Source organism: Fusarium odoratissimum (genome assembly GCF_000260195.1).
Source record: "Fusarium odoratissimum NRRL 54006 unplaced genomic scaffold supercont1.42, whole genome shotgun sequence".
NCBI lineage: Eukaryota > Fungi > Ascomycota > Sordariomycetes > Hypocreales > Nectriaceae > Fusarium > Fusarium odoratissimum.
Genome location: NW_022158781.1, coordinates 1 through 26,480, shown reverse-complemented (window position 1 = coordinate 26,480; position 26,480 = coordinate 1). Strand labels below are relative to the sequence as shown.

General features: G+C 47.5%; 13 protein-coding genes across 14 annotated transcripts; 6 read left to right on the top strand and 7 right to left on the bottom strand.

Annotated features, from left to right (window-relative positions):
- Positions 1–102: 102 nt before the first annotated feature.
- FOIG_14521 (uncharacterized protein) lies at positions 103–1,628 on the bottom strand (the record flags this gene model as incomplete). The annotated part of the gene is made up of 4 exons (XM_031215780.1): positions 103–293; positions 346–393; positions 443–1,360; positions 1,415–1,628. 4 exons carry the CDS (start codon positions 1,626–1,628, stop codon positions 103–105), a joined length of 1,371 nt encoding a protein of 456 aa, XP_031054401.1.
- Positions 1,629–3,987: 2,359 nt separating this feature from the next.
- Positions 3,988–4,598, top strand: FOIG_14520 (uncharacterized protein). Its single transcript, XM_031215779.1, has 2 exons — positions 3,988–4,062; positions 4,115–4,598. The coding sequence occupies exon 2, from the start codon at positions 4,131–4,133 to the stop codon at positions 4,416–4,418; it is 288 nt and encodes a 95-aa protein (XP_031054400.1). The 5' UTR covers positions 3,988–4,062; positions 4,115–4,130; the 3' UTR covers positions 4,419–4,598.
- A 1,109-nt stretch (positions 4,599–5,707) lies between these two features.
- Positions 5,708–6,519, bottom strand: FOIG_14519 (uncharacterized protein; the record flags this gene model as incomplete). The annotated part of the gene is made up of 3 exons (XM_031215778.1): positions 5,708–6,221; positions 6,274–6,377; positions 6,436–6,519. 3 exons carry the CDS (start codon positions 6,517–6,519, stop codon positions 5,708–5,710), a joined length of 702 nt encoding a protein of 233 aa, XP_031054399.1.
- A 121-nt stretch (positions 6,520–6,640) lies between these two features.
- On the bottom strand, positions 6,641–7,174 carry FOIG_14518 (uncharacterized protein; the record flags this gene model as incomplete). Its single annotated transcript, XM_031215777.1, has 5 exons — positions 6,641–6,667; positions 6,721–6,791; positions 6,848–6,884; positions 6,940–6,965; positions 7,024–7,174. The coding sequence occupies 5 exons, from the start codon at positions 7,172–7,174 to the stop codon at positions 6,641–6,643; spliced, it is 312 nt and encodes a 103-aa protein (XP_031054398.1).
- A 441-nt stretch (positions 7,175–7,615) lies between these two features.
- On the top strand, positions 7,616–9,757 carry FOIG_14517 (uncharacterized protein). 2 transcript variants are annotated; one of them, XM_031215775.1, is made up of 3 exons: positions 7,616–7,753; positions 7,807–8,081; positions 8,129–9,757. In XM_031215775.1, exons 2-3 carry the CDS (start codon positions 7,831–7,833, stop codon positions 9,579–9,581), a joined length of 1,704 nt encoding a protein of 567 aa, XP_031054396.1. In that variant the 5' UTR covers positions 7,616–7,753; positions 7,807–7,830; the 3' UTR covers positions 9,582–9,757. The 2 variants fall into 2 exon arrangements, with proteins under 2 accessions (XP_031054396.1, XP_031054397.1); XM_031215776.1 differs by lacking the exon at positions 7,616–7,753 and having other exon boundaries at positions 7,776–8,081.
- A 9-nt stretch (positions 9,758–9,766) lies between these two features.
- FOIG_14516 (uncharacterized protein) lies at positions 9,767–11,272 on the top strand (the record flags this gene model as incomplete). Its single annotated transcript, XM_031215774.1, has 3 exons — positions 9,767–9,818; positions 9,946–10,241; positions 10,310–11,272. 3 exons carry the CDS (start codon positions 9,767–9,769, stop codon positions 11,270–11,272), a joined length of 1,311 nt encoding a protein of 436 aa, XP_031054395.1.
- A 771-nt stretch (positions 11,273–12,043) lies between these two features.
- On the top strand, positions 12,044–12,810 carry FOIG_14515 (uncharacterized protein). The gene is made up of 2 exons (XM_031215773.1): positions 12,044–12,274; positions 12,342–12,810. The coding sequence occupies exons 1-2, from the start codon at positions 12,181–12,183 to the stop codon at positions 12,473–12,475; spliced, it is 228 nt and encodes a 75-aa protein (XP_031054394.1). The 5' UTR covers positions 12,044–12,180; the 3' UTR covers positions 12,476–12,810.
- FOIG_14514 (uncharacterized protein) lies at positions 12,778–15,281 on the bottom strand (the record flags this gene model as incomplete). Its single annotated transcript, XM_031215772.1, has 3 exons — positions 12,778–13,675; positions 13,745–15,011; positions 15,110–15,281. The coding sequence occupies 3 exons, from the start codon at positions 15,279–15,281 to the stop codon at positions 12,778–12,780; spliced, it is 2,337 nt and encodes a 778-aa protein (XP_031054393.1).
- A 610-nt stretch (positions 15,282–15,891) lies between these two features.
- FOIG_14513 (uncharacterized protein) lies at positions 15,892–17,403 on the bottom strand (the record flags this gene model as incomplete). Its single annotated transcript, XM_031215771.1, has 5 exons — positions 15,892–16,290; positions 16,345–16,759; positions 16,812–16,885; positions 17,006–17,259; positions 17,322–17,403. The coding sequence occupies 5 exons, from the start codon at positions 17,401–17,403 to the stop codon at positions 15,892–15,894; spliced, it is 1,224 nt and encodes a 407-aa protein (XP_031054392.1).
- A 159-nt stretch (positions 17,404–17,562) lies between these two features.
- Positions 17,563–17,946, bottom strand: FOIG_14512 (uncharacterized protein; the record flags this gene model as incomplete). Its single annotated transcript, XM_031215770.1, has 3 exons — positions 17,563–17,615; positions 17,662–17,733; positions 17,787–17,946. The coding sequence occupies 3 exons, from the start codon at positions 17,944–17,946 to the stop codon at positions 17,563–17,565; spliced, it is 285 nt and encodes a 94-aa protein (XP_031054391.1).
- A 1,635-nt stretch (positions 17,947–19,581) lies between these two features.
- FOIG_14511 (uncharacterized protein) lies at positions 19,582–20,387 on the top strand (the record flags this gene model as incomplete). The annotated part of the gene is made up of 2 exons (XM_031215769.1): positions 19,582–19,767; positions 19,824–20,387. The coding sequence occupies 2 exons, from the start codon at positions 19,582–19,584 to the stop codon at positions 20,385–20,387; spliced, it is 750 nt and encodes a 249-aa protein (XP_031054390.1).
- A 1,543-nt stretch (positions 20,388–21,930) lies between these two features.
- FOIG_14510 (uncharacterized protein) lies at positions 21,931–24,293 on the top strand. The gene has a single exon (XM_031215768.1). The coding sequence runs from the start codon at positions 22,016–22,018 to the stop codon at positions 23,990–23,992; it is 1,977 nt and encodes a 658-aa protein (XP_031054389.1). The 5' UTR covers positions 21,931–22,015; the 3' UTR covers positions 23,993–24,293.
- A 67-nt stretch (positions 24,294–24,360) lies between these two features.
- On the bottom strand, positions 24,361–25,157 carry FOIG_14509 (uncharacterized protein; the record flags this gene model as incomplete). The annotated part of the gene is made up of 4 exons (XM_031215767.1): positions 24,361–24,690; positions 24,775–24,835; positions 24,893–24,969; positions 25,050–25,157. 4 exons carry the CDS (start codon positions 25,155–25,157, stop codon positions 24,361–24,363), a joined length of 576 nt encoding a protein of 191 aa, XP_031054388.1.
- Between the last annotated feature and the right edge of the window lie 1,323 nt (positions 25,158–26,480).

The following is a 26,480-nucleotide window of genomic DNA, read 5'->3' as shown; positions in this document are numbered from 1 at the left end:
GTGATGCTTCCTAAATAACGCCATTTTGTTGTAATTCTGCCTTTTTATGGCACTCTTGCCATTGATTATGCGAAAAATAAAACCGCAAGTCATAAGTCCCTGTTACAACCTTCTGCGGAGGACGAGCCATTTTCCAAGTAGGAGTGATCGCCCTGTAATAAAGAAGATGGCAGCTAGAACGATGATAGCGAGATAGAAGCAACCTAGGAGCTGAGCGCCCAACCTTTCGAGCAAGATTCCACTTAGTGGATTTGCAAGAAGCAGTGCGACAGCCACACACATGTTTGTAGAGCCTTTCCACAGTTAGTAGCTGAATCTCGCCAAGGTCCAAGGCCAAATACTTACCAAAGTACCGAGCATAATCTTGAGGCTCACAGGTCTTTCCAGTACATACTGCAGTATGTTAGTAGTGAGCGAAGTGAATGGCGACAGAGGAACTTACAAGGCGACAGTACGTAGAAAGATCCAGAACAGTATCCCCAAAGTGCAGTGAAGGTATACATGAGAGAAGCTGAGGTCGTGCTGAATGGGATAAAGATGGAGGAGATAAACACCAGGATGACAAACATGGTGGTGATCATAGCATTGAACGGCCCAGCCTTGTCTCCCACGAATCCGATCGAGAGACGACCTAAGCAAGAGCAAGCACCCAGGATTGATAGGAGAGTATATCCATCCTCGGTAGAAAATCCTGCTCCTCTTGCGATAGTCGGCAACAGGCCGCTGATTCCATAGTTGACGAACTCAACCATGCAGATACCAAGTGCAGTGACGACAAAGCTTAAAGACTTGAAAGCCGACAAGTCTAGGCTGAAGCTCTGGGGCCTTTGAACCGTTTGTTGACCTTCTGTGAGACGACGGAATGGTAGATAGCATAACACGCCAAGTGACGTGATGCAGGCAATGACGAGCGCAACAAGCCTCATCGACCAAGCCCAGCCAAGCTTGCCAAAAGTAGCACGTAGCATCATTGGGTAAATAATACCACCAAGCGAAGTACCCATGACGGCAATGCCCATGGCAAGACCGCGACGGCGAGTAAAAAGCTTGCCGATGACGCCGATAGCTGTGACAGCACCGATACCGCTCCCGATACTGCCAAAAAGGCCGAGACAGAGGATAAAGTGCCAATATTGTGTACACTCAGCTAAGAGAAGGAATGTAACAGTGGAGAATGCTGCGGCGATCGGGCCGAGGATCTGAGGACCATAGCGATCTAGGATAGAGCCGATCTGGAAGTTAAAGATGAGGGAGAGAAAGAGATAAGTTCCTGATATCCATCCAACTTGGCTGACACTATAGCCACTCAGCTCGTTGAGAGTAAGATGGGATTGGATTGTTCCGAGGGAGTTCATGAATCCTAAGAGAATTTCATCAGTAACTGCCTTGTTGGAGTTGAAGTAATGGTGCTTACCGTAGGAAGATATCAGGAATAGCATAGATGCAAAGACGCAGAGCCAGGCACCAACGTCTGATTCGATGTCTCTTTTCTCTGGCTCTTTTTCGTTTTCTGGACCAGCGGAGAGGTCTATCTGGCTTGGAGGTACCGAAGTCGGTGCGCTTTCGATATCTGGAGTTGCCGCTTCCTCGCGGAACAGAGTAGGTGAAGTCGACCTTGATCGCTCCATGTTGGTAATGTCTTTTCGATACAATGTTTAGATCCAATTGTTGTCAATGCAAATATCGTATCTTGAGAGTAAAGTCACCGACTTATACTCTATTTATACGGTAAAAACTACCTGACGTCCACCGCTATCAATCTCCACTCACGACATATCTTCACATCATGAGCCTCAACACAAAAAAGAGAACGTATCTCTCGCTTACTCCAATCAACGCCATTCTCCGATGCCGATCCCAAGACTCGTGCCTGAGTTCAAGGAAAAGATTTAAAGAAATCTAATAATGGCCCAAGCTCGTTCGATTGACTCGGCCAGACCCGCCGCGTTGGGTCAGGCATCTTGTGTTGCAGCTCCACTTAGTGGACCTCTTGACTAAAAGACTGAAGGTCATGAGTGATTGCGACACCGGGAGAATAGTCATAATATCCACGTCTCGGCCAGTTTTTTGTCACGAACTTGTGGTACGTCGCTACGTACTTGGACCATGAGGTTCGCTGAGTATCGTGGTTGTGCACGGGAATAACGGAGATCCACCGCCGTCAGGTACAGTAACGTGTACGCCGCTTCTCGGTATTGCCACTGCTAAATGCCGACGATCTGGCTTTGGATCGGTGTAGCCCCTGGTACCTTGAAAATGTCCAGATGTCGTGTTTGTTGTTTATTTTAGATTTTCTTAGCTTATTGATTAGTGTTTATATCGTGATCTTTTCCGGCTGCGCTGGAACCTAGGGATCTGCATCATCATATCATGTTGAGGCTGACTCGTCATGTCACTTGGTACCGCCACGCACTGTATGTTCCATACACTACTAGCATTGTAGGTAATATTTCAGGCTTGAATATCGCTGATAGCCGTTACTTAAGTATAGTCTTGCACGGTGAAGCAAATACTGTACACGCTGGCTGTTTTTTTCGTAATATTTCTATAATGGTGAGGCGTAGGCCCGCTCACGTGGTTATGCATCCGATATAGGAGTCTTGCCCGTAATATAATATTGAGTCACGAATTTCCATCCCTGCTTCGATTTCTGTCAGGCTGATAAGAAGTGTAGACGTGGTGAGCGCGAGGCACCCAGAAGACCCCTTAAGTGATATCTCCAGACTCCAATGGAGCAGCTTGAGTGATCACCATTGCTTCACTTCCTAAGTTTGATCAAAAGCCACTTCATACGTTTTAGGGCGGTGTTAGGCCTAGCACTGCTCCTCATGTTGACGCTGCAAAATAGTGAGGCTATCTCGCGCAGCATCGGAAATTTGTAGGGCCCAAGTGTCGATTGGATGAGACATAACTGAGGGCTGGCTTCGCTGACCAATAGAAGTATCGCGATGTAAATAATCAAGAATATAGGATGAAGTTCTAGATCGCATTGGCTGCATCATGTAGGCAAGAACTAGGGAGCTCCAGTATACCTCTTTGCCGAAGAAAGAATTCAGGCGCAAGGCCTGCCATTACAGGATTCAACAATGATAGCACTGGGGCCAGAGACCTTTCCAGTGCATAAGCACATGCCAGTAGGATCCTTTCCATTCCAGACGGAAAAGGATACACTGAAGAACTGGCCGGTATTCATGCCTCGTCAATCTCGTGTGAGATGCATCGTTTCTCCATGCAAAGGTTTTTGTTGCTACTACAAAGCGAGGGGCATCAAAAGGACCTTGCATCCGGTGCCCGCTGAATAACTCTAACCCCAATAGCCTACTCGCAAGCTACCCCCCAAGGAAGTCGGGAGCAACGAGGGCCAATAGACTGCATGAAAAGGCGATATTCCGAGACGAGTTGCCAGATACGAAAATGGGCACGTAAATACTAGCGAAAATCGGGCATGCACAGCGCACTTCTGCGGCAAGCTATGCAACTATTGGACGGCACAGCACTCTCCGGGGAATGAATCTGCGCAGCCGCTGGTGATCTTCCGGTTTGAAACCCTCCGCATTGATGAAATAGGAAGCTCGAATTGACTGTGGAGACGATTTATGCGCGGGACATTTTCAGCTGAAAACTCAATGCAACATGAAATACGACTTGCATGAGACTAGTGAAATTGTATGCAAAGCAGATCAGGACAGTCATCATCATTGGATGGACCTCGGGATATTTGTTTGATCTAGAACTGGTATCACGAGATGAATACTACCTTCGACTGTGTAGGTAACCCAATACGAATATTCATAGTGAGTTCTCGTCATCGAGATCAGTCCACGTTGGTGATTGAGGTGCATTAAGTGCTGGAAAATGCAGAAATGGAGAGGCGTAGGTATGTCTCTAGACCAAGGTCAAGTAAAAAGGTTCCTATCATCAGATATCACCTGCACTATTAGGGATGCACTCGATGTATAAAAAGCCTGATCTCCTCTCGAATAACCAGAACTTCAAACAAATACTTCACCTTCAAGCAACTGAAAAATAACCTCTCTCAACACTATCTCTTCACGCACTCCTGTAAATCGCACCATATTATCCATCCTTCTACTGTCTTACTAACATACTGTAGCCTAGAACTCGTTACGATGGTCAACCCACTCTACGTTGTATACGCCCTCTCCGCCATCGCGGGAGTTGAGGCATGCAAGAGAACCTGCTCTGCCTCCAACGATGCCGGCACCACCTGCAGCTACTCGTGCACTCAGGTTTGCTCCAGTATCTCGGCCAAGCAAGCTCGTGATACATTCCTCGCGGCTCTCCAGTCCGGCGGCAACTCGTGCTCTGCTGTCGGAACTAGTGGTGTCTCGTGCAGGAAGACGGCCAAGTTTGGAAGCTGCTATGATCATCACTGGTCATGTGGCAGTGGCTGCTAGATTGGTCACAAGGAGGAGAGCTATATAATCGGGCAAGATACGGATGGAGGGCATAAATGTGAGGATAAAGTCTGTGCAAGTCTGAGCCAACAGTTGATCTTGGCGGATGTCATCAGTATTTAGCTGCATGTTCCAGAAAAGCTCTCATGGTCATCAGAATTAGCAAAGAACTCTTCAAAGCTATTGGATCTATTGGTTTGGTCGTCAGTGCACTGAGCGGTCTTTATACGTCGTGAAGGAGTTGTTCAAATCGAAATCCCAATGGGCTAGGGTAGGCAAGAAGACTTAAAATCTCTCTCCGAAGTAGTGATAAGACTTGGGGAAGTTTATTATATCTTAGTACTTTAGACCAGTTAGCTTTAGCATCTTGACTTAATGTATGGAGTTTTCTTGCTCCACGGGAATAGGTAAACGACAGTAAGCCTTCTAGATAATGCATTATTCTTTTACTCCGCGAATTCTAATACGAACGCTGCTCGGCGAACCAGTGCGTCAGCGGCTTGGCTTACATTTTAAGTGTGTATACTAATTGTTCTACTTCTTATGGCCTCGCTTTCTTGGTTGACCGACTGAGTTTCTGTGACCCCGCTCGCAATAGTATTGTTACTTTAGTGAATTTGGACTGACTCAAACACCAAAGACTTCGGCCAAACAACCGTGTATTCCTTCGGCACTATCGGCGCACCGTAGCATTAGTAATTTACGAGAGACTAGAATCATATTCAAGGTATTAATATTCAGCGCTTCTAACTCGGCAATTGATGTCGTCTCGCTCTAAATATTAGTACCGGACACTATTGGCTTTAGTACAGGCGGATATTATCTCGTCTAGAGGCTTTCGTAGCAGAAAGCTTGTCGTTGAGCTAAAACTTAGTAATATAAGCATATCTATTATCACCATCGGCAGAGGTCAGGTATATCGCCGAATAGTTATGGAGTAAAATACCACCTCGGCATATGGCAAGTTCCGTGCAATGGAACAGATCCGAGCCGACTTAGCCGCAAGAACCTGAGAGCGCACGGGCGAATACCCCAAAACTGACGTCTGGGCCACTATGCTGCAGGGAAACCCTGCACTTGCATTGCTGGAACAATTCGCTGGACTCTTTGCTTTTTCGAACACTAGAATGAAATGCGTTAAGATGATATGACGAATTCAGATGCGGCCCAATCAACACTATGACCCCTACCACGACGCTGAGGAGAAATAGTTCGAGACCTTTTCTAACAAGCATTTGTCACTTGTGCATTGGCATCTTACACTAAAACTAACTAATAAATCGTAATGTCTACCGCCCATGATAGTGTCTCGGAGTGAGCTCTCCCCTATCCAACGGTCCCTGAGCTGAACTAATCACAATTTCCGTCTTGCGCATGATTCCATCCTCCTTGGCCAAAATGTCCTCTGCACTATCACCAATCTGCTCATCAACCCCACTACCCAAAGGTTGCAATCCGCTTCTTCTGGAAAGGTTCTTGCGGTAGGTCGACTGCAGCGCGTAACCGGAATTGTTCTGCGACTTGCTGCGGCTGCGACTCCCGACGCGGGACTGCTCGCTGAAGTAGCGCACAAGAGGGGCGAGGGTCGGGACGCAGGCGACTATTATTCCGAGATTGTTCTCGACCATTGACCATTTGATGAGACCGGCTGAGTCGAGAAGGTTGGAGAGGGATTTTATGGTCTGAATGCGGACGATCTGGATGATGGAGATAAAGATTCCCATGGCGAAAAGACCGAGGAGGACGACTTTCTTGCGGTTCGGCATTTGTAGCTTCAGCAGAGTCGGGAACGGGAGCATCATGCTGCATTATACTTGTTAGATGGCTTCTGATCACCAGCGTCGAAAATACTCACACGACAACATCAAAGACGATGGTTATCGAGGCCATAGTGGTGTACATGGGCACGCCCTTGAGACAGGAGCCGTGCGTAATGCTCAAATCCCATTGTTTTCGAACCTATGAGCAGGTCGAGTTAGCAAAACCAAGTATTAAGCTCGTCTGAGGGGCCACGTACAGGTGTACAGAGGTTGATCTGCGCAATCAAGAAAGATGGAACAGTGTGCAAGCAACAGCAACGCCGACTGTCACTTTGTACCATATGCCCGACGCCATGAATCTCAAGTACGAGATCAAAAGGCTGAGCTTGAACCCAAGAATACTAGATATGTAACTTTTCGTCGTCGGTAAGTAATTGTTCGGTATCGCACGAGGAGTCGATCTTACAATGGCGCGCCCATGAATTGTAGCTACACATGGCATTAGCTTTTGACAGATGATTGATAGAGTATAGGAGACTGACCAGCATGAAGTTGTAGTAGTTCTGCGGAGGCAAGTCGTCAAGTTTCTTCAATCCGAGCCCCCATTTCGTTTCTAGAATGTGTCAACTGGTGATCGGCAACACTCGATCTTAGCGAAAGTTTACTCACGTATCACGGTAACAACAGCGAATCCGCAGCTCGCGATCTGTTGCTGATCAGTATGTCTGTCATCTGGGGATCGAACGCAGATCCCTTCTTACCCATGTCACGACGATGATCCAGTCATCTACAAACAGGACGCGTCAGTGCCGATGAACAACAGGGAATTGACAGGCTCTTCTTACCAGCTCCCACCGACTTGAGCATAAACCCTCTGACATAAACTCTCAGGAGAACCGTAAGGAGCGCAACGGCTGTAAAGACAACAGCGATAGACGTGATCTGAGGGCCATCGGTTGGCGAGCCGCTCGGGGCGTTGTAAGTCCAGCCTGACATTGGAAAATATGCGACAACAGTATGGAGAGCACAATCCGGCAGAGCACAGCCGACTTATACATTACTCTCTTTAGAAAAAAAGAAACTTGATTCCTTCGAAATTAGCTCTGTTCCGAGACCATGGTCTGATCTGACGCACTCCGACAGCCACAAACTCAATTTGGCAGGTCGCTTCTCCTCGAGACGATGCGAAATACAATCTTCATGCAGGGGTAACTGACAGAACGTTCATGGACCATTCATAATGGAACACTTCTCCCGGCTGTTGAACCCCCCAGGGCCTTGGCAACCCATTACCGGCTCGACCGAGATAAGCTTCTGACATGGAACCTGTCAGGTAGACCGTTGTGCCGGTGAACCTAAACATCCTAGCCCAGCCCCGGCCCGTGAGCCACTTCCGTGCCTTGTCTCCGCTTTCAAAGCGCACTATCATCGGTGGGACTAGCTCTCTCAAGACAAACGCACCGATGCTTACGATGCACGACGAAACTCTAATAGTACTTATATAACCCAAAAAGTAAAAACAGACAAGAATCACCCTCTTTTCTCTGCAAGATCTGCGACACTGTAGCATTTTCTGTGAGTCACACCCTTTGTCTAACTGGCTTGTTCCTTTTTGCTCACGCAGGTAGTGTTTCATCTGCAGGACATCAACCATGAAAGTGACAAGCTTCGTTACAGCCGCTGCGGCATTCTCCACTGCCCAGGCGTATGCTACTACATCTAGCTGTAAATGCTTTCCTGGTGATGCTTGCTGGCCTTCGGATAGCCAATGGAAGAGTCTCAACACGACTGTCAACGGTCGTTTGATCAAGACTGTTCCTTTGGGGTCGCCTTGTCACGATCCTACGTACGATGCTGTGCAGTGCAAGTACCTTCAGGACCAATGGCAGCATCCCGGGATCCAGTAAGTCTGACATTGATGCAGTGTAGCCTTGTGCTAACATGACTTAGTATGAACTCTTCCTCGTCTGTCATGGCTCCTTGGTTCGCTAACCAGAGCTGCGATCCCTTCCAACCTGAGTCCCGTGCCTGCGAACTGGGAAACTATGTTCGCTATGCCGTCGAGGCGCAGACCAAGGCTGATGTTGTCAACACCATCAACTTTGCCCGCAACAACAACATCCGCTTCGTCATTCGCAACACCGGTCACGACTATAATGGAAGGTCCACCGGTGCTGGTGCTCTCTCCGTCTGGACCCATCGTCTCAAGGACATCCAATTCAAGGACTACAATGCCAATGGATACAAGGGCAAGGCTGTTACTCTCGGGGCTGGTGTCCAAGGCTTTGACATCCTCAAGGCTGGAAACGATGCAGGGTATGTTGTTATTGGAGGTGAATGCCCTACCGTTGGCGTCACTGGTGGCTATACCCAAGGTGGCGGTCACTCAGCGCTCAGCACAAGCTTTGGTCTATCTGCTCAGAACACTCTTGAGTTCGAAGTGGTTACAGCAGACTCTGGTGTTGTCACTGCTTCTCCTACCAAGAACTCAGATCTCTTCTGGGCTCTGAACGGTGGCGGTGGCGGTAACTGGGGCGTTGTGCTGTCTATGACTGTCAAGGCCTTCCCTGATGCCAAGGTTGGCGCTGCTACCCTTGCCTTCTTCAACACGAACAACGATCAGGCTACCTTCTACAAGGCTATTGAAACCTTCCACTCCAAGCTCCCTGGTATGGTTGATGCTGGGTCTATGGTCGTCTACTACTTCACCAACACCTTCTTCCAGATTGCCCCTCTGACAGCTTTCGGCAAGTCTCAAGACGAGGTTCAGACTCTCCTTGCGCCATTCGTCAGCTCACTTGATACCTTGGGTGTGAACTACACAGTCAAGTACAGCCAGTCAGCAAACTACTATAACCACTACGATACCTACTTTGGTCCTCTCCCTATTGGTAACATCCAAGTTGGAATTGCCCAGTACGGTGGCCGCTTGATCCCCCGCGACACCATCGTCAACAACAATGACGACCTCACCCAAGCTGCCATCAGTATCGTTGAGCAAGGTGTCACATGGATCGGTGTCGGCACCAACGTCGCACCCTTCAGCAACCCCCAGAAGCAGTCACTTCTTCCAGCCTGGAACAACGCCCTCGTGCACGCCACCCTCACTACACCATGGAACTTCACTGCTCCCTGGTCAGACATGTTGGATCTTCAGAATCTCATGACTGATACAATTATGCCCGAGATTGAAGCTGTCACACCCGGAAGTGGAGCGTACATGAACGAGGCAGACTTCCGTCAGCCCAACTTCCAGTCGGAGTTCTTTGGAGCTAATTACAACAAGCTACTGTCTGTGAAGGCGAAGTGGGATAAGCAAGGATTCTTCTATGCTAGGAATGCAGTTGGCAGCGAGCAGTGGACTGTTAGCGATAACGGCCGAATGTGTAGGCCGAAGTATTAAGCAAACACTTGTGTAATCGGATTGCGTACACTTGAGCCAAAAAGCAGTACCGATAAGACGAGAGGGTAATTATAATAGTACTTTACTTCTTAATACATAATTCATTGAGAGCATGCCGTTTGAGCCCCAAGATTCGACGGTGCATTTCTGTACAGCCCTATGTACAGTCCTAATCCTCTCTTGCCATGACCGCGACTAGCATTCCTCCCCCGCCAAGCCCTGAGACCATAAAGGGGAGTATCTCCCCTTTTTGACTACATATGCTATTCCCCGCTACAAATCCGAGCCGCCAACCTTCTCCATTTTCCCAGACCCTCTTCATTTACTACCTCTCTCCACTCGCAAGCATGACGATTATCACAAGGATACACACACACCTCTAAGCCCAGACGAGCTATTCTCGTCACTGGTGGGGCCGGCTTTATTGGCTCCCATCTTGTCGAAGCTCTTCTTGCTGAGGGCGGTTGGAGAGTCGTCGTCGTTGACAACTTTGATGAGTTTTACGACCCAGAGATCAAGCGCGCCAACCTTGCACCTCATCTTCTGAACCCGAATCTGAAGCTTTACGAAACCGACATTGAGGATCTCGAGGCCCTTCAGACTATTTTCACTGATAATGGCTTTTCTGCCATTGTTCACCTGGCAGCCTGCGCTGGTGTTGTTCCTCCTTGAGCCAGCCCAACAAGTACTTGGATACCAATGTCAATGGCACTCTGAACCTGCTCCAGTGCGCTAGAGAGTTTGATGTCAAGCAGTTTCTCCTCGGATCATCGTCGAGTGTGTACGGTCTTGGTGCTAAAGCTCCTTTCTCCGAGAACTACAAGAGCACACAGCCTATCTCTCCCTATGCAACATCCAAGTCGGCTGGTGAACTGCTTTGCCATACATACTCTCAACTTTATGACATTCGCTGCATCTGCCCCCGTTTAATCACCGCCTATGGACCCCGTCAGCGCCCAGATCTCGCCATCCACAAGTTTACAAGGCTCATCCACCAGGGCAAGCCTATTCCGCTCTTTGGAGATGGCTCTTCGCGTTGCGATTACACTTATGTCGATGATATTATCGATGGTATCTTCGCTGCGCTCAAGTATGACGGACCTGACTACTATGAGGTCTTCAACCTTGGAAAGTCGCAGACCATTCAGCTTATGCTAAGCGACCAAGAGCCCATCAAAATGAACTCTGAGATACGCGGTATATCACCAGTACGGGTGAAGGATGTCCCAGATGATCTCAAGTCGGTTTCAAGCCCGCTGGTCGAACATGGCAAGACGGTTGACTGGAGCGACATGCCTCTGTATACCGATTTCTTCCTCTCGACAGTACCAGCTATGCTGCATCATAACAAATACAAGGAAAGACGTGCGACATGGTGGGATACACCATGGTACCACCAGAAGCTGCGTGGCCTTGTCCAATATGCTCTGCTGCCAAGAGAAGCCGATGAGCCTTTGGCTACTGTTCAGCTTGAGGGTAGCAGGGTCAGATACTGGGCAGCTTCAGCAGAGGAGATGGACAGATATCCCCGCATGGGTAAGCTCAATGCCAACTTAACGGCCTATGATAGGTTTCCGAAGATGGAGCCTAACGAGACGTGCTGGTATGGAAGCCGGAAGCCGCGTGAATCTAAAGCGACGTGGGAGGAAGAAGATTTCCGTGATGGTGGTGGAGAGTTCAACGGGTATTGATTGATTGTTGTTATAGATGACGTTAAATGTCACAGATTGCGGATTTTCAGGTGAGCTTTCGTTAACTTGAGCCCTGATACCAGCATATTGAACAAGACTTGTGAGATCAAAATCGGGAGAATCGTACGGTGATTATTCAAGGGTAATTTCCAGGCGTGTACGAGATCAATGGACGCCAATTGGGACACGTTCTTTATCACTAATAGTGGTGATTATATCTGGTATCTTAGTTCGGGGACTCTGCAGAATGACTTCATGACCACTGTTGAAGTGTTTGTTGATCATGTTGAGGTCAGCGCTCCCGTACAAACATGATTGACAATCCGAATTGAAGGTAATTGAAATTGGATCTAAGACAGATCGGGCTAGTCATATAATATTGCCTATTCTCCACTATTTGCCATAAAGCTGTAGGGTAACCGATCGACATTAATCATTCTTTCAGATCTCGGATACTTACAACATTTCTGGTTTCTTACTTTTAAGTGGATTTCAAACCAGCCAATTTGTTTTAACTCGTGTTATAGTATTTGAAGATGGTAAGATTTGGACCTCAGGCAGAGTAAAGTTGCGTGTCTTTGCTACAAGTGCTGTTGTCCAGAAATTCTATTTAAGGATGGAACAGTAGAAATAGTGTCAATGAAATTAACACAACCAAGTGAAGCAATAAAGTGGGTCCATTCCGAGCTGTAGATCCTTGGCACAGCCACTCTTCCATACCAACTCACTGGAAGCACAGCCTCATTCTGCAACTGCGCCACGTGCTGTACATTCGTAACCGCGCTGCCGCGTATATAACGTCAGCGCCCGTCAGCTGAAAGCGCAACTTTAATTCCTCAATAACAACCTCATTTCATCGATCCAAACCTCAATAGCGCGCCCTAAGGCTTACCTCATACACCATCAGAATGTCTTCCTCTCAATCTGCGCCACAAGAACTGTCCGAGATGAGAAACTCTCAGTCTCTGGAGACCAATCAACCCAAGTCTCAGCAATCAATGGGTAAGACAACAACGCGCTCCGACTACCGCCGCGCCAAGTTTTAGCACGAAATACTGACATTCAATAGATCCTCAGAAGGCCCCCGAGACAGCAGATCCTCAAATGGAGCTCCGCGGAGGTGGTGCTTGCGATGGCAGGCTCTGCGGCATCATTCCATGCCCAATTCCGATCAACTGCTGGATCATTCCTTGCCCTTGTTAAGAGAATATCCTAGATGGATTCTTTCGATCGTCGTTTCCGTTTATTATTTACAATATACTCGTCGTATACCAAATGCTGGGCTAGTTAATAAAACAATGCTGGTTTTTCACTCATCATCTTGACGCTTTTTATGACGTCATCTCCTCAAAGCAACTGGAAACTTCCACGAGCTACGCGTTGCTCTTGTATGAGGCTTTATCCCATTTCTATTTCACATGGCACAGCTCTAGTTATGAGCTCTTTATTTTAGGTGTAGAAAACAAATTATTTCTTTCTTTCTAACGCTAACAAACCTATCCCATTCAATCTTGGCCAACAATAACATCGTTCTTGCGTGATTTGGGTAGAACCGTGAGCTTCTCCATCTTACCAGCTTTCACCGTACCTTCAACCGTAGTCTTATGGGGAGCCCAAACCTTGAAGCGTGCATCCCAGGTCTTGGGCCAAGCAGCAAGTAATCTAATGTCGTTCCCAACAAAAGTCTGAATGAGCTGCTCCTGGAGTCCAATAGCAGCAGAACCGTAGTGATTAAGATCTGGAGTCCAATCGAAGTTCGGTCCCTTGAAAGTAGGGAACTTGCACACCTTGCTTGGTGCATACCTGTCCTCCGTCATGGCAGTAGCGTTGGCTGTAAAGCCCATTCGCGCAAGCCAGATGACGTCTTGCTTCCAGCCGGTGTTACCGTGGAACGAAAAGGTCTCGGTGTCGTAGAGATAAGTGTTGATAGCGTGCGTGAGGTTGGGAAGACCGAGACCGTATTCGGGCCAAGGAAATACCGTGTATAGCTGAGGGACTTCGCTGTTTTGAACGCGTGTGTATGCTTCGGCGGGAGCAATGCAAGCGTGACCTTGTTGCTGGCGTAAGGTGTTCGCAGGGATCTTGGCCAGGTACTTAGTGTAGTAAGTCTTGTTCTGGAGTGCATACTCGTCGACGATGAGGAGATCTTTGACGACTTGGCGCAGACCGGCGAGAGTGGAGACGGGATTGTATGACTCTTTGTACGTCTCCGCACCAGAGCCTGGATATATGACAAGGGATTCATTACCGGTCATACCAGTCAATGGCCAAGGATTGCGCTTCTGCATCTCTCGAGTGTAGAATTTGTCGAACCAGGCGAGTTGATATTCAATGAACTCGAGGTATGGCTTTACATCAAAGCCAGAGTAGATGTTGGCCTGTAAAATCATGTCGGCGAACTCACTACAATTTAATTGTTAGATATCCTCCATATTCGATCTCACAGGAGGGAGAGAAGTGGGCGGTACTTACTTTGCCGTGTCCTGCACATGGTTCAACCAGACATTCCAGAGCTCACCATCTGGGAAGAAATCAGGTCGCGGAGTATTAGCATCATCATCATACCACTGCGCGTTATACTCGAACACATTTGACAAGCCAGTATTATCGATCTGCTCCAAGAAGTACGCAGCATCGATATCCTGGTAAACCTGTCCGCGAAGAACGGCATTGGGAGTGATGCGTTTGTAAAAATCAAACTGCTGAGTCATGACATCAAAGTCACCCGACCGAAGAAGAGGCCAGTACAGCAGACGCTGGTTCTGGGCAGTAAATGTACCGCCGCCCCAGCGACGATAGTCGGGCGTGTAGGGACGCCAAATGTTGACGTATATGGGATCAAAAGTCCAGAGACCACCGTTGAACTTGGTGGGCCAATCGCCCTTCGCGTTGCATCCCATGAGGTATCGCCAGATCTGGTAGTTCTTGCCGACTTGGAAGCCTGCATCCTTCTCACCCTGGTCCTCATTGATGATGATATAAGATCGAGCCCAGTATTCGTGCCACCAAGCAAGAGTCGCGTCCTGGGTGTTCTTGACTGCGGACTTGATGACCTTCTGAAGACCCTTGTACCACTCATCGTGACTCTTAGTCTGAGCCTGGTACATGGATAGTGTAACCTTTACAGACCTGCTAGGTGCTTTTGACTCAAGATTCCAAGCTTTGTACGTAGTGTTGATGTAGTGGCCGTTCGTGACAGCGCCGGGTTTCATCTGGTCGGAATGGACAAAGATACCAAACTCATTGTTGCGCATGGGGTTGTACATCTTATCAGAGTGCTTCTCAAGTCCTTGCTGCTTCATCTGAAAGTTCCATAGATCCAGCTTCTCGTTACGATGGCTCATGAGTACACCATTCTCATGGAAGGCTATCTTATCGGCGTATGTAGTCCCGTTTGCGATCTTGGAGGTGTAGATGCCCCATGAGCCCTGGTTGCGCTCCTCGTTGATAATGGGGCGATCCTCGTAGCGCCAGCTTTCGTAGGCGACCTTGACGGCGATCTTCTCGGGGCTATCGACCTCAACGTGCACGACGGGGTTGAAGATGTCGACCCAAATCTTGGCAGTCGCATTGTCTTCGCCAGTGTATTTGACGTAACCTTCGTGGAGTAGTAGTCTCTGCTCGAATGATTTGCTGTCAAATGGATTGGGGTCAAAGGACAGTCTGACGCGACCAAGCTTCAGCAGAGAATTATTCTCGTCAAAGGTCCCGCTCTTGGCGACGTACATGAGAATGGTGCCTGTTACACGGTATATGAGTAAGTGAGAAGTTCCGAGCGAGAATAGGAACTATAATTTGCAGGCGCAAATGGAGGATGCATATTGAGGGCTGCCTTACCATTCTCGTACCAAGTGTTTAGGCCAATATCACCGCCACCAAGAGGCATAGAGTCGGCTGAGCCATTGACACCGGGTCTATTCCAGACGACATCATATGATGTGGGAAGCGTCGCCAGAACAGTCGTCCAGCAGAGGAAGAATACCGGCAGGATCCGAACCAGATACCCCATGATGAGTAAAAGTGGCCGTCTCTAGTGTGAGTTGGTGGAACGCTGTATCCCATAAAAGCACAAGATGGGACTGCAATAGTCTATTAAATAGTTCCTACACCTTGCTACTAGGGTTGTGTTTGGTTCATATCCTTGACCCCGGAAGCTCCCAGAACTAGCTGATTAATGACGACGGATGATATACTTTAAAAATAAGAGCGGAATCGCCAGTCCAGGAGATGGAATCCTCGCAATAGTGTGGCGAAACCCGGTGATCCAAGCGGCTGCGGGGAAAGACGAACGACGACCAACCCCGCGATCTGATGACTATCAATTACTTTGATAGTATTATAGTTTGTATAATCGCGTCGTACTCGGCTAATATACCATACGATTCCGAGCAGGGTGACATGGCTTGGTTTGTGAGATATTAGCGCCCGGTAAACATCGGCGAACTATGCCGGTCCCTTTATAGCAAGTTTGCCGACTTCAGATAAGGGCGATCAGCATACTGAAATAAGGTTGAGAAGAAGGCATCAAGCTGAAGCCTTTGATCAGATTTACATGAGCTATATTAGTATAGAAAGATGAACTGAACTAAATTCCTCTCATCTAAGCCCACTCATTGTAATCAGATACCCCGGTCCTTCTTAATCATAGTTGCTCCATGCTCTCCTAACACGTACACCGGGCCAGCGATGTTAACATCTAGCACTGTAGGCATGATGCTACTGTCAATGACTCTCAAGCCTTGCACTCCATAGACGCGAAGCCGAGAGTCGACAACGCCGCCGTCCTCAAGTGGAAGCATGCGATTAGTTCCAGAGGCGTGCCAATTGGGAACAGTTGTAACCTTGGTGTAGTCAAAGATGGCCTCGTCGTCATCAGAAGCAATGTTGATACTACCAGGCGCAGCCTCTCCGTGATTCGGCCCAACGGTTAGGTTTGCAAAAGCAGAATGGTCGAGGATCTTCCGTGCGTCGCGGAACGCGTTGATGGCGATAGCGCGATCAGCAGGGTGAGTGTAGTACTGAAAGGAGTTAGTATGGAGCGAATAATGAGAGCTATAATTACGACAACATACGTTGGGGTTGATGATTGGAGTATCGGACATGCCGCTCGACTGGAGGGTGATGTTACCCTTGGATAGAGCCACCATGCTCGATACCGAGATGGATATATATGACTGGTCCGATGATGGTTCGTAGGTGGGACCTGGGCTATTAGGATGGAAGAAGGATTCCAACAAAAGTTCCACAGTGGATCGGTTGGCAAGTCCAGCATCGATGACGGCTTCAGCACAAATCTTTTGAAGCTTTTTTCCTGATAGCTCTTGAAAACCATTAGTAACGCCTCCGGGAGCCGTGTTGACTCCTTTGCCAGTAGTGTAATATTCCTCTTGCGAGGCTTCCACGGCTGTTGAGTTAAACATGAGCTGGTGGGTCGAAGCTTCGGGGACTACTGTGGCTGAGATGCTGTATAGGTTATGGTCCACCATGCTGCATGCTGTCAGAGTAGTGTCTCATAGCCAATAGTGTTCGGTTGACTTACTGCTGTCCTACGTTTTCATTGATCGCAACAGGCTCGATGTTGAAAGCATCAAGCGTGGCTTCTGGACCGATACCCTAGTCTCGTGTTAGCCTCCGATCATGGGAAGTACAAGAGAAAATATGCAGTGCCGAAGGTGTTATTACCGAGACCATCAACATTTGGGGCGACTAAATAGTCCCCAGAGTGACGATGACCTCTTTTGAAGCGGCAATACTGCGGTGACGACCCTGAGAGTGATCAATGAAGCTGACACCAGTCGCAACGGGGACTCCAGCTGCATTCCTCGAGAACATGATCTGCTGAACAGGGGCGTTATGAAAAATGTCGACATTGGGCCGTTTGGCGGCAGCCTTGTAATAGTCGTACGCTGAACTACGTCGATACTTTGAGGTAAGAGTGGCAGTGCCTTGTTTAACGCCAACATTCCTCCCGTTGTTGAGATCTCGAACTATTGGGATGTCAATTGCCGCACAAGCGTCGATGAAAGCAATGCTCGATGGCGGGACAAACCTCTGGTAGCCAATTTATAGTGGGCCATTAGAGTACGCGGAAGGGTCCCAGGTCTGATACTTTTGGTTGTGACCAGTTCCATTATTGGGAGTATTGAAGTGAGTACTCTGTTGACACTATAAGCGGAAGAGTCTGGAATAGTAGGTGACGGTGATTACCTTGATGAATGATGGATACACTTCTTCCAGCTCCAACCTGGGTTCCCTAGCTCAACCTAGTGATCATAGACATTGGCTGAGCCTCATCCGTAGCAGAGACCGTTTAGAATATTGCTTCCACCAAGACCATGTCCACCTGTGAGAGTCACTAATGGCGTTCTCTGATGAACCTCGGTACTTACCATGGTATGCAAGCTTACGGCCATCGAGACCTTTTTGAGGCTCCGTATAGAAGTTCCAGTCGATGGCTGTACCTACAATAACAGGTCAACGATTGTAAAAGACTCATACTTGCATTTTAGCTGACCAGCGATATATTCAACGGCACCAGGGGCTTGATGCATGGCCACAACGTTCGGATCTGGCCCAGCTTCCAATACCAGTACCTTATTCTCACCAGACTCACTCAACCGGTCTGCAAGGATCAGACCAGTAGTTTCACCTGCGACGGACTCATTGTTATTCATTGAAGTTGCCACTTGAGGAGAGATTCACATATACCACCCACAATGATGAAGTCATTCGTGCTACTGAGAGTAGACTCATGATCTTGTCCTGCAATGATCGACAAGACCTGTGACAGGAGAGCCACCAAAGTAATGGTATACTTCATCTTCAGGACCGGAGGAGAGCCATTGTATCGTTGAAGACGGAGAGGTGAACCATTGCTGAGCCTTTCCGTTCACGCTGTTTATAGCTTGATTTATAGACTGTGCTCCCTATTCTTGAGGATCAGTTGATGAGAAACACATGATTTGTAACTTCTAGTCCTGAAGCCCCATATTTGGCCCGTAGTTGCTTCTCATTCCTCTTGTAGCCTGAGAAACAGGCACAGAAAACCGCGTATCCATCATTTCTCGCTTGGCGAAGGAGAAGATGAGTCCATCTTCGTAAGACGGTGGAATAGTTTCTCTGGCCAAGATCTGGACAATCTGTGTAACCATAATCAAGTGGATTAGTGTAGTATACGGGTTCAACATACTCTAAGCCCTAGTGCCAACACAGACATAACCTCCGCCCGTGTAAAAATTCTAAGCTTGTTCTTCGTGAAATATGAGAAACCAGGCCGTGTATGAGACACTGTGTGATATCTTCGAATCGAATTTCCAATAGTAGTAAGCAGCGGTGCCGATCATTCAGTCACAGCTTACTATCACATCTTAAATAGTCAACTGCCGTGCTTTAGGCATGCGGAGCGAGAAAACAAGGAACAATTAGATGCAGCGGTCCAGAAAACGGCGGAGCCGAGCCGGTACAGAAGGAGTGCATAGGCAGCGACACAATTCTACACCGAGTTTGGAATCCCGGAGAGCGGATCTGCCACGGAGATCGTGAGCTAATTTTATGTTTCACTTCAATCCTTCATGATCACAGACCAAGGGTTCATTGGAGCGCGTTTACAAAACTGTAGTTCTGAAAGGATGTGCTGTAAGTGACCCTGTACGTAACGCGTGAATCTATGGATACACCCGGAAAAGGGTTACATTCACCATTGAAACAAGGCCACCGGGGATGCATTGTCCTAAACCGACGCTGCATCAGGTCCTTCACGCATCTTGCACTGGTAGTCAATCGCATAAGCGACGAGTAAGATCCGCTGACAGGCACTTTTATTACTGCATATAGATTTTAAGATTTGAAATAGAGTGCGGCATTTAGAAGGTGTGACGTGCATTAGTTCTACCGTGTCATTAGGCACGGATGTACGGGATAATGGATACTACTGTCGGCTGACCTGTAAGGCTGATGTGAGTCGATGCAGGGGTCATATATCCAAACCCTATGGGTGTGCTGTCAGTGGCGAGTCCTGTATGATAACTCACGTCGTCATCGCTTATGTTAAAGGAGAAAGGAGGAAATACGATGACAACGCCGAGACATACTGAGTAAAGGTTCGAGTAACGATGCTGAAATATCATTTGTAAGAATATGATGTATCGCAATCGGCTATTTATCAGACATCCTTTTCAATCTTCCTCTAAGTTGCTCACTCAAAGCAAGGTTGTCACCGAATCAAGTCAACTCAGAACGTAATCTACCACTATGGGATCCCGCCCTGAAACGGTTCGTAGCCCATTTCATGTCCAGTCGGTGTCGCTAAGATGAACTTGATGAAGATCACAACACTCCTTCTGGACTGCGACAATACTCTTGTCCAGCCCGAGTCTATTGCTTTCGAAGCAAGTGCCGATCTCACCAATGAGATACTCGCTGCCCGAAAAGTCGATCTGAGCTTTACGGGAAGCTATTTGCAACTCGAGTTCGTTGGACAAAACTTCCAAAACATGGTAAACTACTAAATCCAAAATTCGCTACGTAAACTCAACTGAGTCATGGTTGCTAGATCCTCGCTATTGAGGCCAAGTTCAATGTTTCATGCAACATCTCGGACAAGGAGCTGGAGCACTATGTCAGCATGGAAGACGACCGCGTCATCTCCAAGCTTATGCAAAACCTGGAACTATGTGACGGCGCTAATGCTGAATTGGAGCGTCTCAAGGGGCACTATCGACTCGCTGTTGTATCTTCATCAGCGCTGCGTCATGTGCGCGCGTGTTTTGACAAGGCTGGGCAGGCCAACTTCTTTGATCCAAGTGACGTCTTCAGCGCTGTAGACTCGCTTCCTGTTCCCACGTCAAAGCCTGATCCGGCCGTGAATCTTCATGTGCTTAAAGTGATGGGCAAAGGCGCCAGTGAGTGCGTTGCAGTTGAGGACAGCCGCTCTGGTGCAACCTCTGCTCAGCGCGCTGGTATCATTACGGTTGGCTACACAGGTGCTTGTGAGACGCCCGAAGAGGCAGATGCACTCTGTATAGTTCTGGGGAACGCTGGCTGTCACTTTGTCATGAGTAGTTGGGACGAGTTTCCAGATATTCTGCGCAAGATTAAGACGCACCTCATGGAATGATATCTCCAAAAAAAGGATTTTAGTAAGTATGTTATATAGCATTAGGATAAAAAGAAGTACACTGTCTTTAAATATATCTATCCGCCAACTTCAAAACGACAAACCTCCAATAATTCATCTAAATCTTCCTTCCAAGCTTGACACCATAAAGGCCGCTGTTGCTCGGTTTCTTTAGATAGCGGTATTCTTTGCATAGCCCTCTATTTGCGACCGTAATGGAGGCGTATAACTCGGCGTATTGTTGTTCGTGAGATATGACCACCTATGAAGTTGATAAGCTTTTTATATGTGATGCGATGGTCGCGTTTGAGTGAAATTAATATATACCGAATCTGCTGAACTGTGAGTTTTCGAGGATGCCCAGAGCCAATATCTTGGTAAATTGTCCAGTGTTTGGTGAATTTTCTAGTGTTGAATAATATTCGAGATTGTTTGTGGTGAACATCCTGCCTCGTGAGCGATATCCTGCAATAACCTCAGGCTCTCTACCGCCTGCATAATAAGAGCTTTAACTGTATTATTAAACTTTTGGTTTCTTTGGCGACTTGCGTATAAAATAGATATAATTCCATTCTTTTGAGATATGATTTGTTGATGTTTTGGACGAATTTACAATTGAGGATTAGTCTGATTTTATCTGGTGGATTACATGTTGGCGGGCAGCGTCCAGAGACTTTTGGACACTAATTTTATCTAGTCTGTGCAGAATCACTGGATGTTCAAGTCGCGTAGCTACTTAAGATAAGTTATTTCCAAATGCATATGCGAGATAGATATAAATCATATATATTCCTATACATTAATTTATATTTGAGATTTATCTTTTTTTTTTACTGTAATAAGGGCTTATTATATGTGATTGCCATGATATGCGCTACTGATATAGCTGACAACGAGAAAAGCATCCTCAGCCTTACAGAAGAGCCTCATAGAAGCCCTCAATTAAATGCCTTTCTTGTCACTGACACCTTGGCATATTTGCTGGAGGTGCAGCGACGCAACTGCATATCCAATCATAGTGTAAAGCCAGAACAGACTGCGTGCTTAGGCCTCTCCAAATCCCCCGCAGATAATCCTGAAACACATATCACAAACTCCACATGACCATCGCTCTGGGCACTCTCTGAGGCCCAAAGTCTGCCCCTAATAATACATCCTTCTGTTCTCTCAAGTTTTACGCGACCTAAGCGTGAATAAAGGCTTGAATGGAGGCGCGTGGCTTCACTAGCGTTATTCGGCGAGTCTAGACTAAGAAGACCCCTGGCTCTTCCCCCTGTGTTGTCAGACACTATTGATTTTCAACTCTCAGCTGAAAGCCAATACTAGCCTGATGCGGAAATGATTAGCACTTTTTCAGATGCCCACCAACTATGGAACACTATTTTAGTAATCGCCTGTTAAGTGGCATTAAGATATCCATTTACACCGAAGGAAATACCAGCTTGTATAAGGATATCGCGAAGATATTACTGCAACTAAGCGGCGAAGTAGCGGAAAGGGCGGAATTATAGTCTGCAGGGCAGGTTGAGCCAAGAGGTCATTCCCCTCGTTCACTTTCTTCCTGTTTCCAGATCGTAAACTCGGTTCAGTTAAGCATAAGCCTTAGCCTTCCAAGCCTCTCCCGCAAGATGATCGAATCAGCTTCATCGTTCATCAAATCGTCGATACCCTTGTACCATAATGCGGTCAAATCAATTATCTTCAAATGCGCCGAGTTACTTATGGGTATTTTTATCTTCAAGCTCTTCTCCTTAATTGCTGCTCGATCAAATCAATTCACATCATACCTTATGTTCACTGAAGATTACATTCAACGAACTCTCTACATTACATCTCGAGGTTTATCGCGTGCAGGATTGGTCGTACTTGCCTTTAGTCTTCTCAACATCGTCTTAGGACTTTATGGTACACTCCTCTGGGCGCTGGATTCCCCGGGTTATATCTTCCGAGCATCGAATGTGACAATCGCCGATTACCAAGACCAGCGAAACGAGAATCCTAGCTATATTGTCCAGCTCTCTCTCGACTCCGACCAACTGCAAGATGTGGAAAAGAAGATTCCACAAATTATTGGCGCTGACCTGTTCGTCCCAGGCCTCAACTACACACTCACTGGCCAAGTGACCAATAACGACCCGCCAGAGGTCGTGGCGCCTGCAAGAGAGAGAGGGGTTGGTGCGCGCATCTGGCTTGATAGTGATGGCTTGTCTGTGTCTCCAGATACTGGCTCCATGGTACCTCCTAACTCCGCCCTTGACGGCAAAACTTTCGAGCCTTGCTGGCTCTTTGATAACGGATCTGCCGCCTGGAATTGCACATTCAATAATGTCTTCTCCACCAGCCTCATCGCAACTGCAGCCGGTAAACCCGAGATTCACTGGAACAATGCAACGGATACAGTTTTCGACTCGAGATACATGTTGCCCAACAGAGAGGATAACATCTGGTTCTCTCTGGGTGGAGGTGGTGGCTCAGCTCTCATGAACCAAGTCTTTACCATTACCAAAGAGAAGAGACGCCATACTTTCAGCCAGTCTACTTTCAAAGCCACCATGTTGACAACTGTTGGGACACCTTTTGCCAGGGAAGAAGTTACCGATCTTGTTCAACGAACCTGGAGTGCCAATGAGACTGAAAGAAAGAATCCGCTTGCCGGTCGGATTGTGGACAGTATGATGAATGCACAGGACCGAAAGTCAAGCTATCAATTCGGCGCCAATACAGCCGACAATGGTAATAAGTCTGCATTGCAAAGTAACTGGGGATTTTATACTGCGGAGTCCAATGGGACGACTATGTACTCTCTCATCAGTATCACCACCACGAATATCACCCTTATCAGGTCCGAGACCCTTTCCGACGCACCAAAGCCTTTTGAGAAATGTGAGAGATCGAACTTCCAGAATGAGGCTTTTGGTGGAAAGGTCACTCGCACTGATTGTGCTGGATCCAGACCTGCCAGGGGCAAACCTGGATTCTTTGGTCAAGTTGACACAGCAGCTGTCATGGTTGCTTACGGCCTTGGCAATGGACGGTCCAATATCAGTGCGCAGTCGCTTAACAACGATGTTTTGACATGGATTAGGAATAATTCCGAGGCTCTCGAATCTCTTCTCGTCGCAAGAGCATATTCTGTCAGCATCGATCCGTCTCTTGTGCAGATCACCGTTGACAAGCTTACGGTGGCTATGTCTCGCCTCCAAGTTGTTCTGAGCTGTCTGGCCCTACTACTCGCCATCGTTCTCTGGCTGGGCCTCATGATCTTTGCAGATGCGCACTGGGCCAGCTCTCTCATGGCAAACTTGATCAACACAACATCAGAGCCAAGGAAGACCAAGCCTGGATATATACTACGCACACCTGATGTAGCACTACAGTCTGGAGGCCAGAAGAAGAAGTTTCTGACAGTGGATGGCATGATGGTCACTTTACACAACCCGACTTCCATTCCAATGCAGCAACCTACGGCGAGTCCAGCACCATACATTGGGGGCGCTAAGAACTACATGGAGGCGGGGGCTTGTCCAGTGGGTTACGATGGGCCAATTGCTGCAAGAGAGGGTTTGCTGTCAGGCCATAAACAGAGCTATGCGAATGCACGATAGGTTTTGGGGGGTTATAGATATCGGATATCCAGCATGGAGGAAAGAAATTTGCATTCTTAGTTTGAAGGCAAGTTATACAGCATTCCCCGTTTTTCCAATTCACCTTTTGCTATTTTCTGTACTATGACGATGTGTTCAGTATACGCTTCGAAAGCCTTGGCAGGTTTGGTGCCAGCTAAAACTCTTATAATAATAGGAGGTATATGCCCCATGGTTGTTCGCGTCCCAGGCTAGGTGAAGACATTTAAAATCTGCAGCGTCAGAAATACCATAGAACTAATAAATGACGCATGTTTCCGGTTAAGCCATCGGAAGAATAGTGACCCAAGATCTTTAGACAAGACTCCAATGCTGTTTTATAAGGCTTCCTAGACCGCAGCTTTGTAAAGGTCCTTAACAACACCTCGAAGTAGTTCGCCAGACTTGTCAGGGTCGTTGAAGCTTGCCCACGGCACAACTCCGTTGTTAGCACGAAGCTCCTTGTCAAGATGATACAAGCCGTGACCAGCCTGCTTGCTGATACGTACACACTGCTGCGGCAAGTAGCCCATGTCCTTTACATGGCGCGTCTCCTTGCGCAAGAAGCGACTCTCAATAACATCTTCCAGTGCGTTATCACCGGCCTTCTCTGCAGCGGCACATCGACGGTGAAGATCTTCGAGAATTTCCTTCTCAGTCTGCAGGGCCGCATAGACGGGCTGGATGGGATCGACAGGGTTATCAGGTCACTCTATATCGGGCGCAGGGATGTCACTTGGCTTGGATCGGCCACCACGCTGGACGAGGTACGACTCTAGCCAGGTTGCATCAGCAACGGCCTCTTGGACAGATCGCTTCCAAAGCCTGTAATTAACATTAGTCACGACTATATAAAACCACCAGCGGCATGTATACACTTACGCTGCAAAACCGTGCAGTGACACATTGGATCGCAAGCAGTCAGCTCCAAGCTTGCGGAAGAAGAACCAGGCCTTGTACTAGGTTTGGATATGTTGACGAACAGCCTGCAAGTATTAGAAAATCGCTAGGTATCAGGGTCTTGAAAGAATAATATTACATTTTGGATGTCATCAGTAAACGTAGATGCCTGGATATAAGCATCGATGTTCTCCGCGGAAAACTTCTTGAGGTTCTCCTGTACCTTGTCGGTATTTGAGCCTGACATTGCAGCAGAACAGTTAAGGCTCTTTCGATATTAGGGGCAATTTGGAATAATGTATGAGTGGTTAGGTCGGACGTTCGGTGTTATTACTCCCCGCTGAAACGGGGGTGCACTGGTTCATACATATAACCCTCAAGTGTTTCAATTACATCTTCATTCAAACATAGCTACCCGGATTGTTCGCTCCGTGCGGGTGTGTAATGGTAATCGTTGCGCAATTGTACGTCTAATCAATTAGAGGTGTGGGCGAGGAAGGTGATGCGATCCTGCATCAAGGGCTTCCAACCTTGCGGACTCCCTTCCCCGCACTAAACTACAAGCATGTCGATGATGACGATAATTACAATAATGAGCTTGTGAAACACTGAGACTTGCAGCAGCTTCACCCAATCTACTGTTTCCGTTACAGCCACGCCTGCACGAAGTAGCAAAGTCTATGATGCCAACACCAATAAGTAGGGTTTGTGCATCGTTGATTGTTACAAAATCTTCTGGCGCTGCTGACGTTCCGGCCCGTTTACATATGATACAGTCTCTTTATGGCGCTGTTTGTCAACACTCTCACTGTAAATTAATTAGGCGATTATCACATCATTTTCCTACAACTGTTACATATTGCATTCCTATCTGTAAACGAGTAAACTCTGCGAAGGGGCATGTAATCACTGGCTCCACCCTGAGGTCAGCGACGAATTTACATACTGCCTCGTAGAGACCACCATACAGATCAAAGGCGCTGCACCCCTACTGCGAAACCAGTTTTGATAAGTGAACTCGGAGAACATATGCCTGGCTATAATGTGACGGATGAACTAAGAGAGTTGTATGCCATAGTGAACGGATTCCCGGTTCGTCACAAGCTTGGATCGAGATCTGTGATTGGCCCTACTGCCTCCTTGTATAAGCGGCACTTGGGAAGTATAAGAGACATATACCAGAGAGAAACCTATAGAATCTTTAGATTTCTAGAGGTATCGCAAGATCTAGAACTAGAATATAAGAGAGAATGAAAATACCCCATCGGCTATGCTAATTTAGACTGGACAGGAGATTTGGAGGATTGATCAACGTTAGGATATATGTTTAATCTAAGATGTGCAAGTATATAAAACGCAGAAGTTTTCTGTCTCTGGCATAACGTACATGTTACGACCCTAGCGGTTACGTCACGTGTACCCCACAAAAACTCATGCAAGGCATCAACCCCTCAACGGTTACGGGCCAATCAGAGCTAGATCACCTCAAAATAGGATCACGACGCTCCAGGAGCTACCGTGATCCAGGATCACCGTGATCCAACTACCTCAGCGATCCCCTCAGATCGCC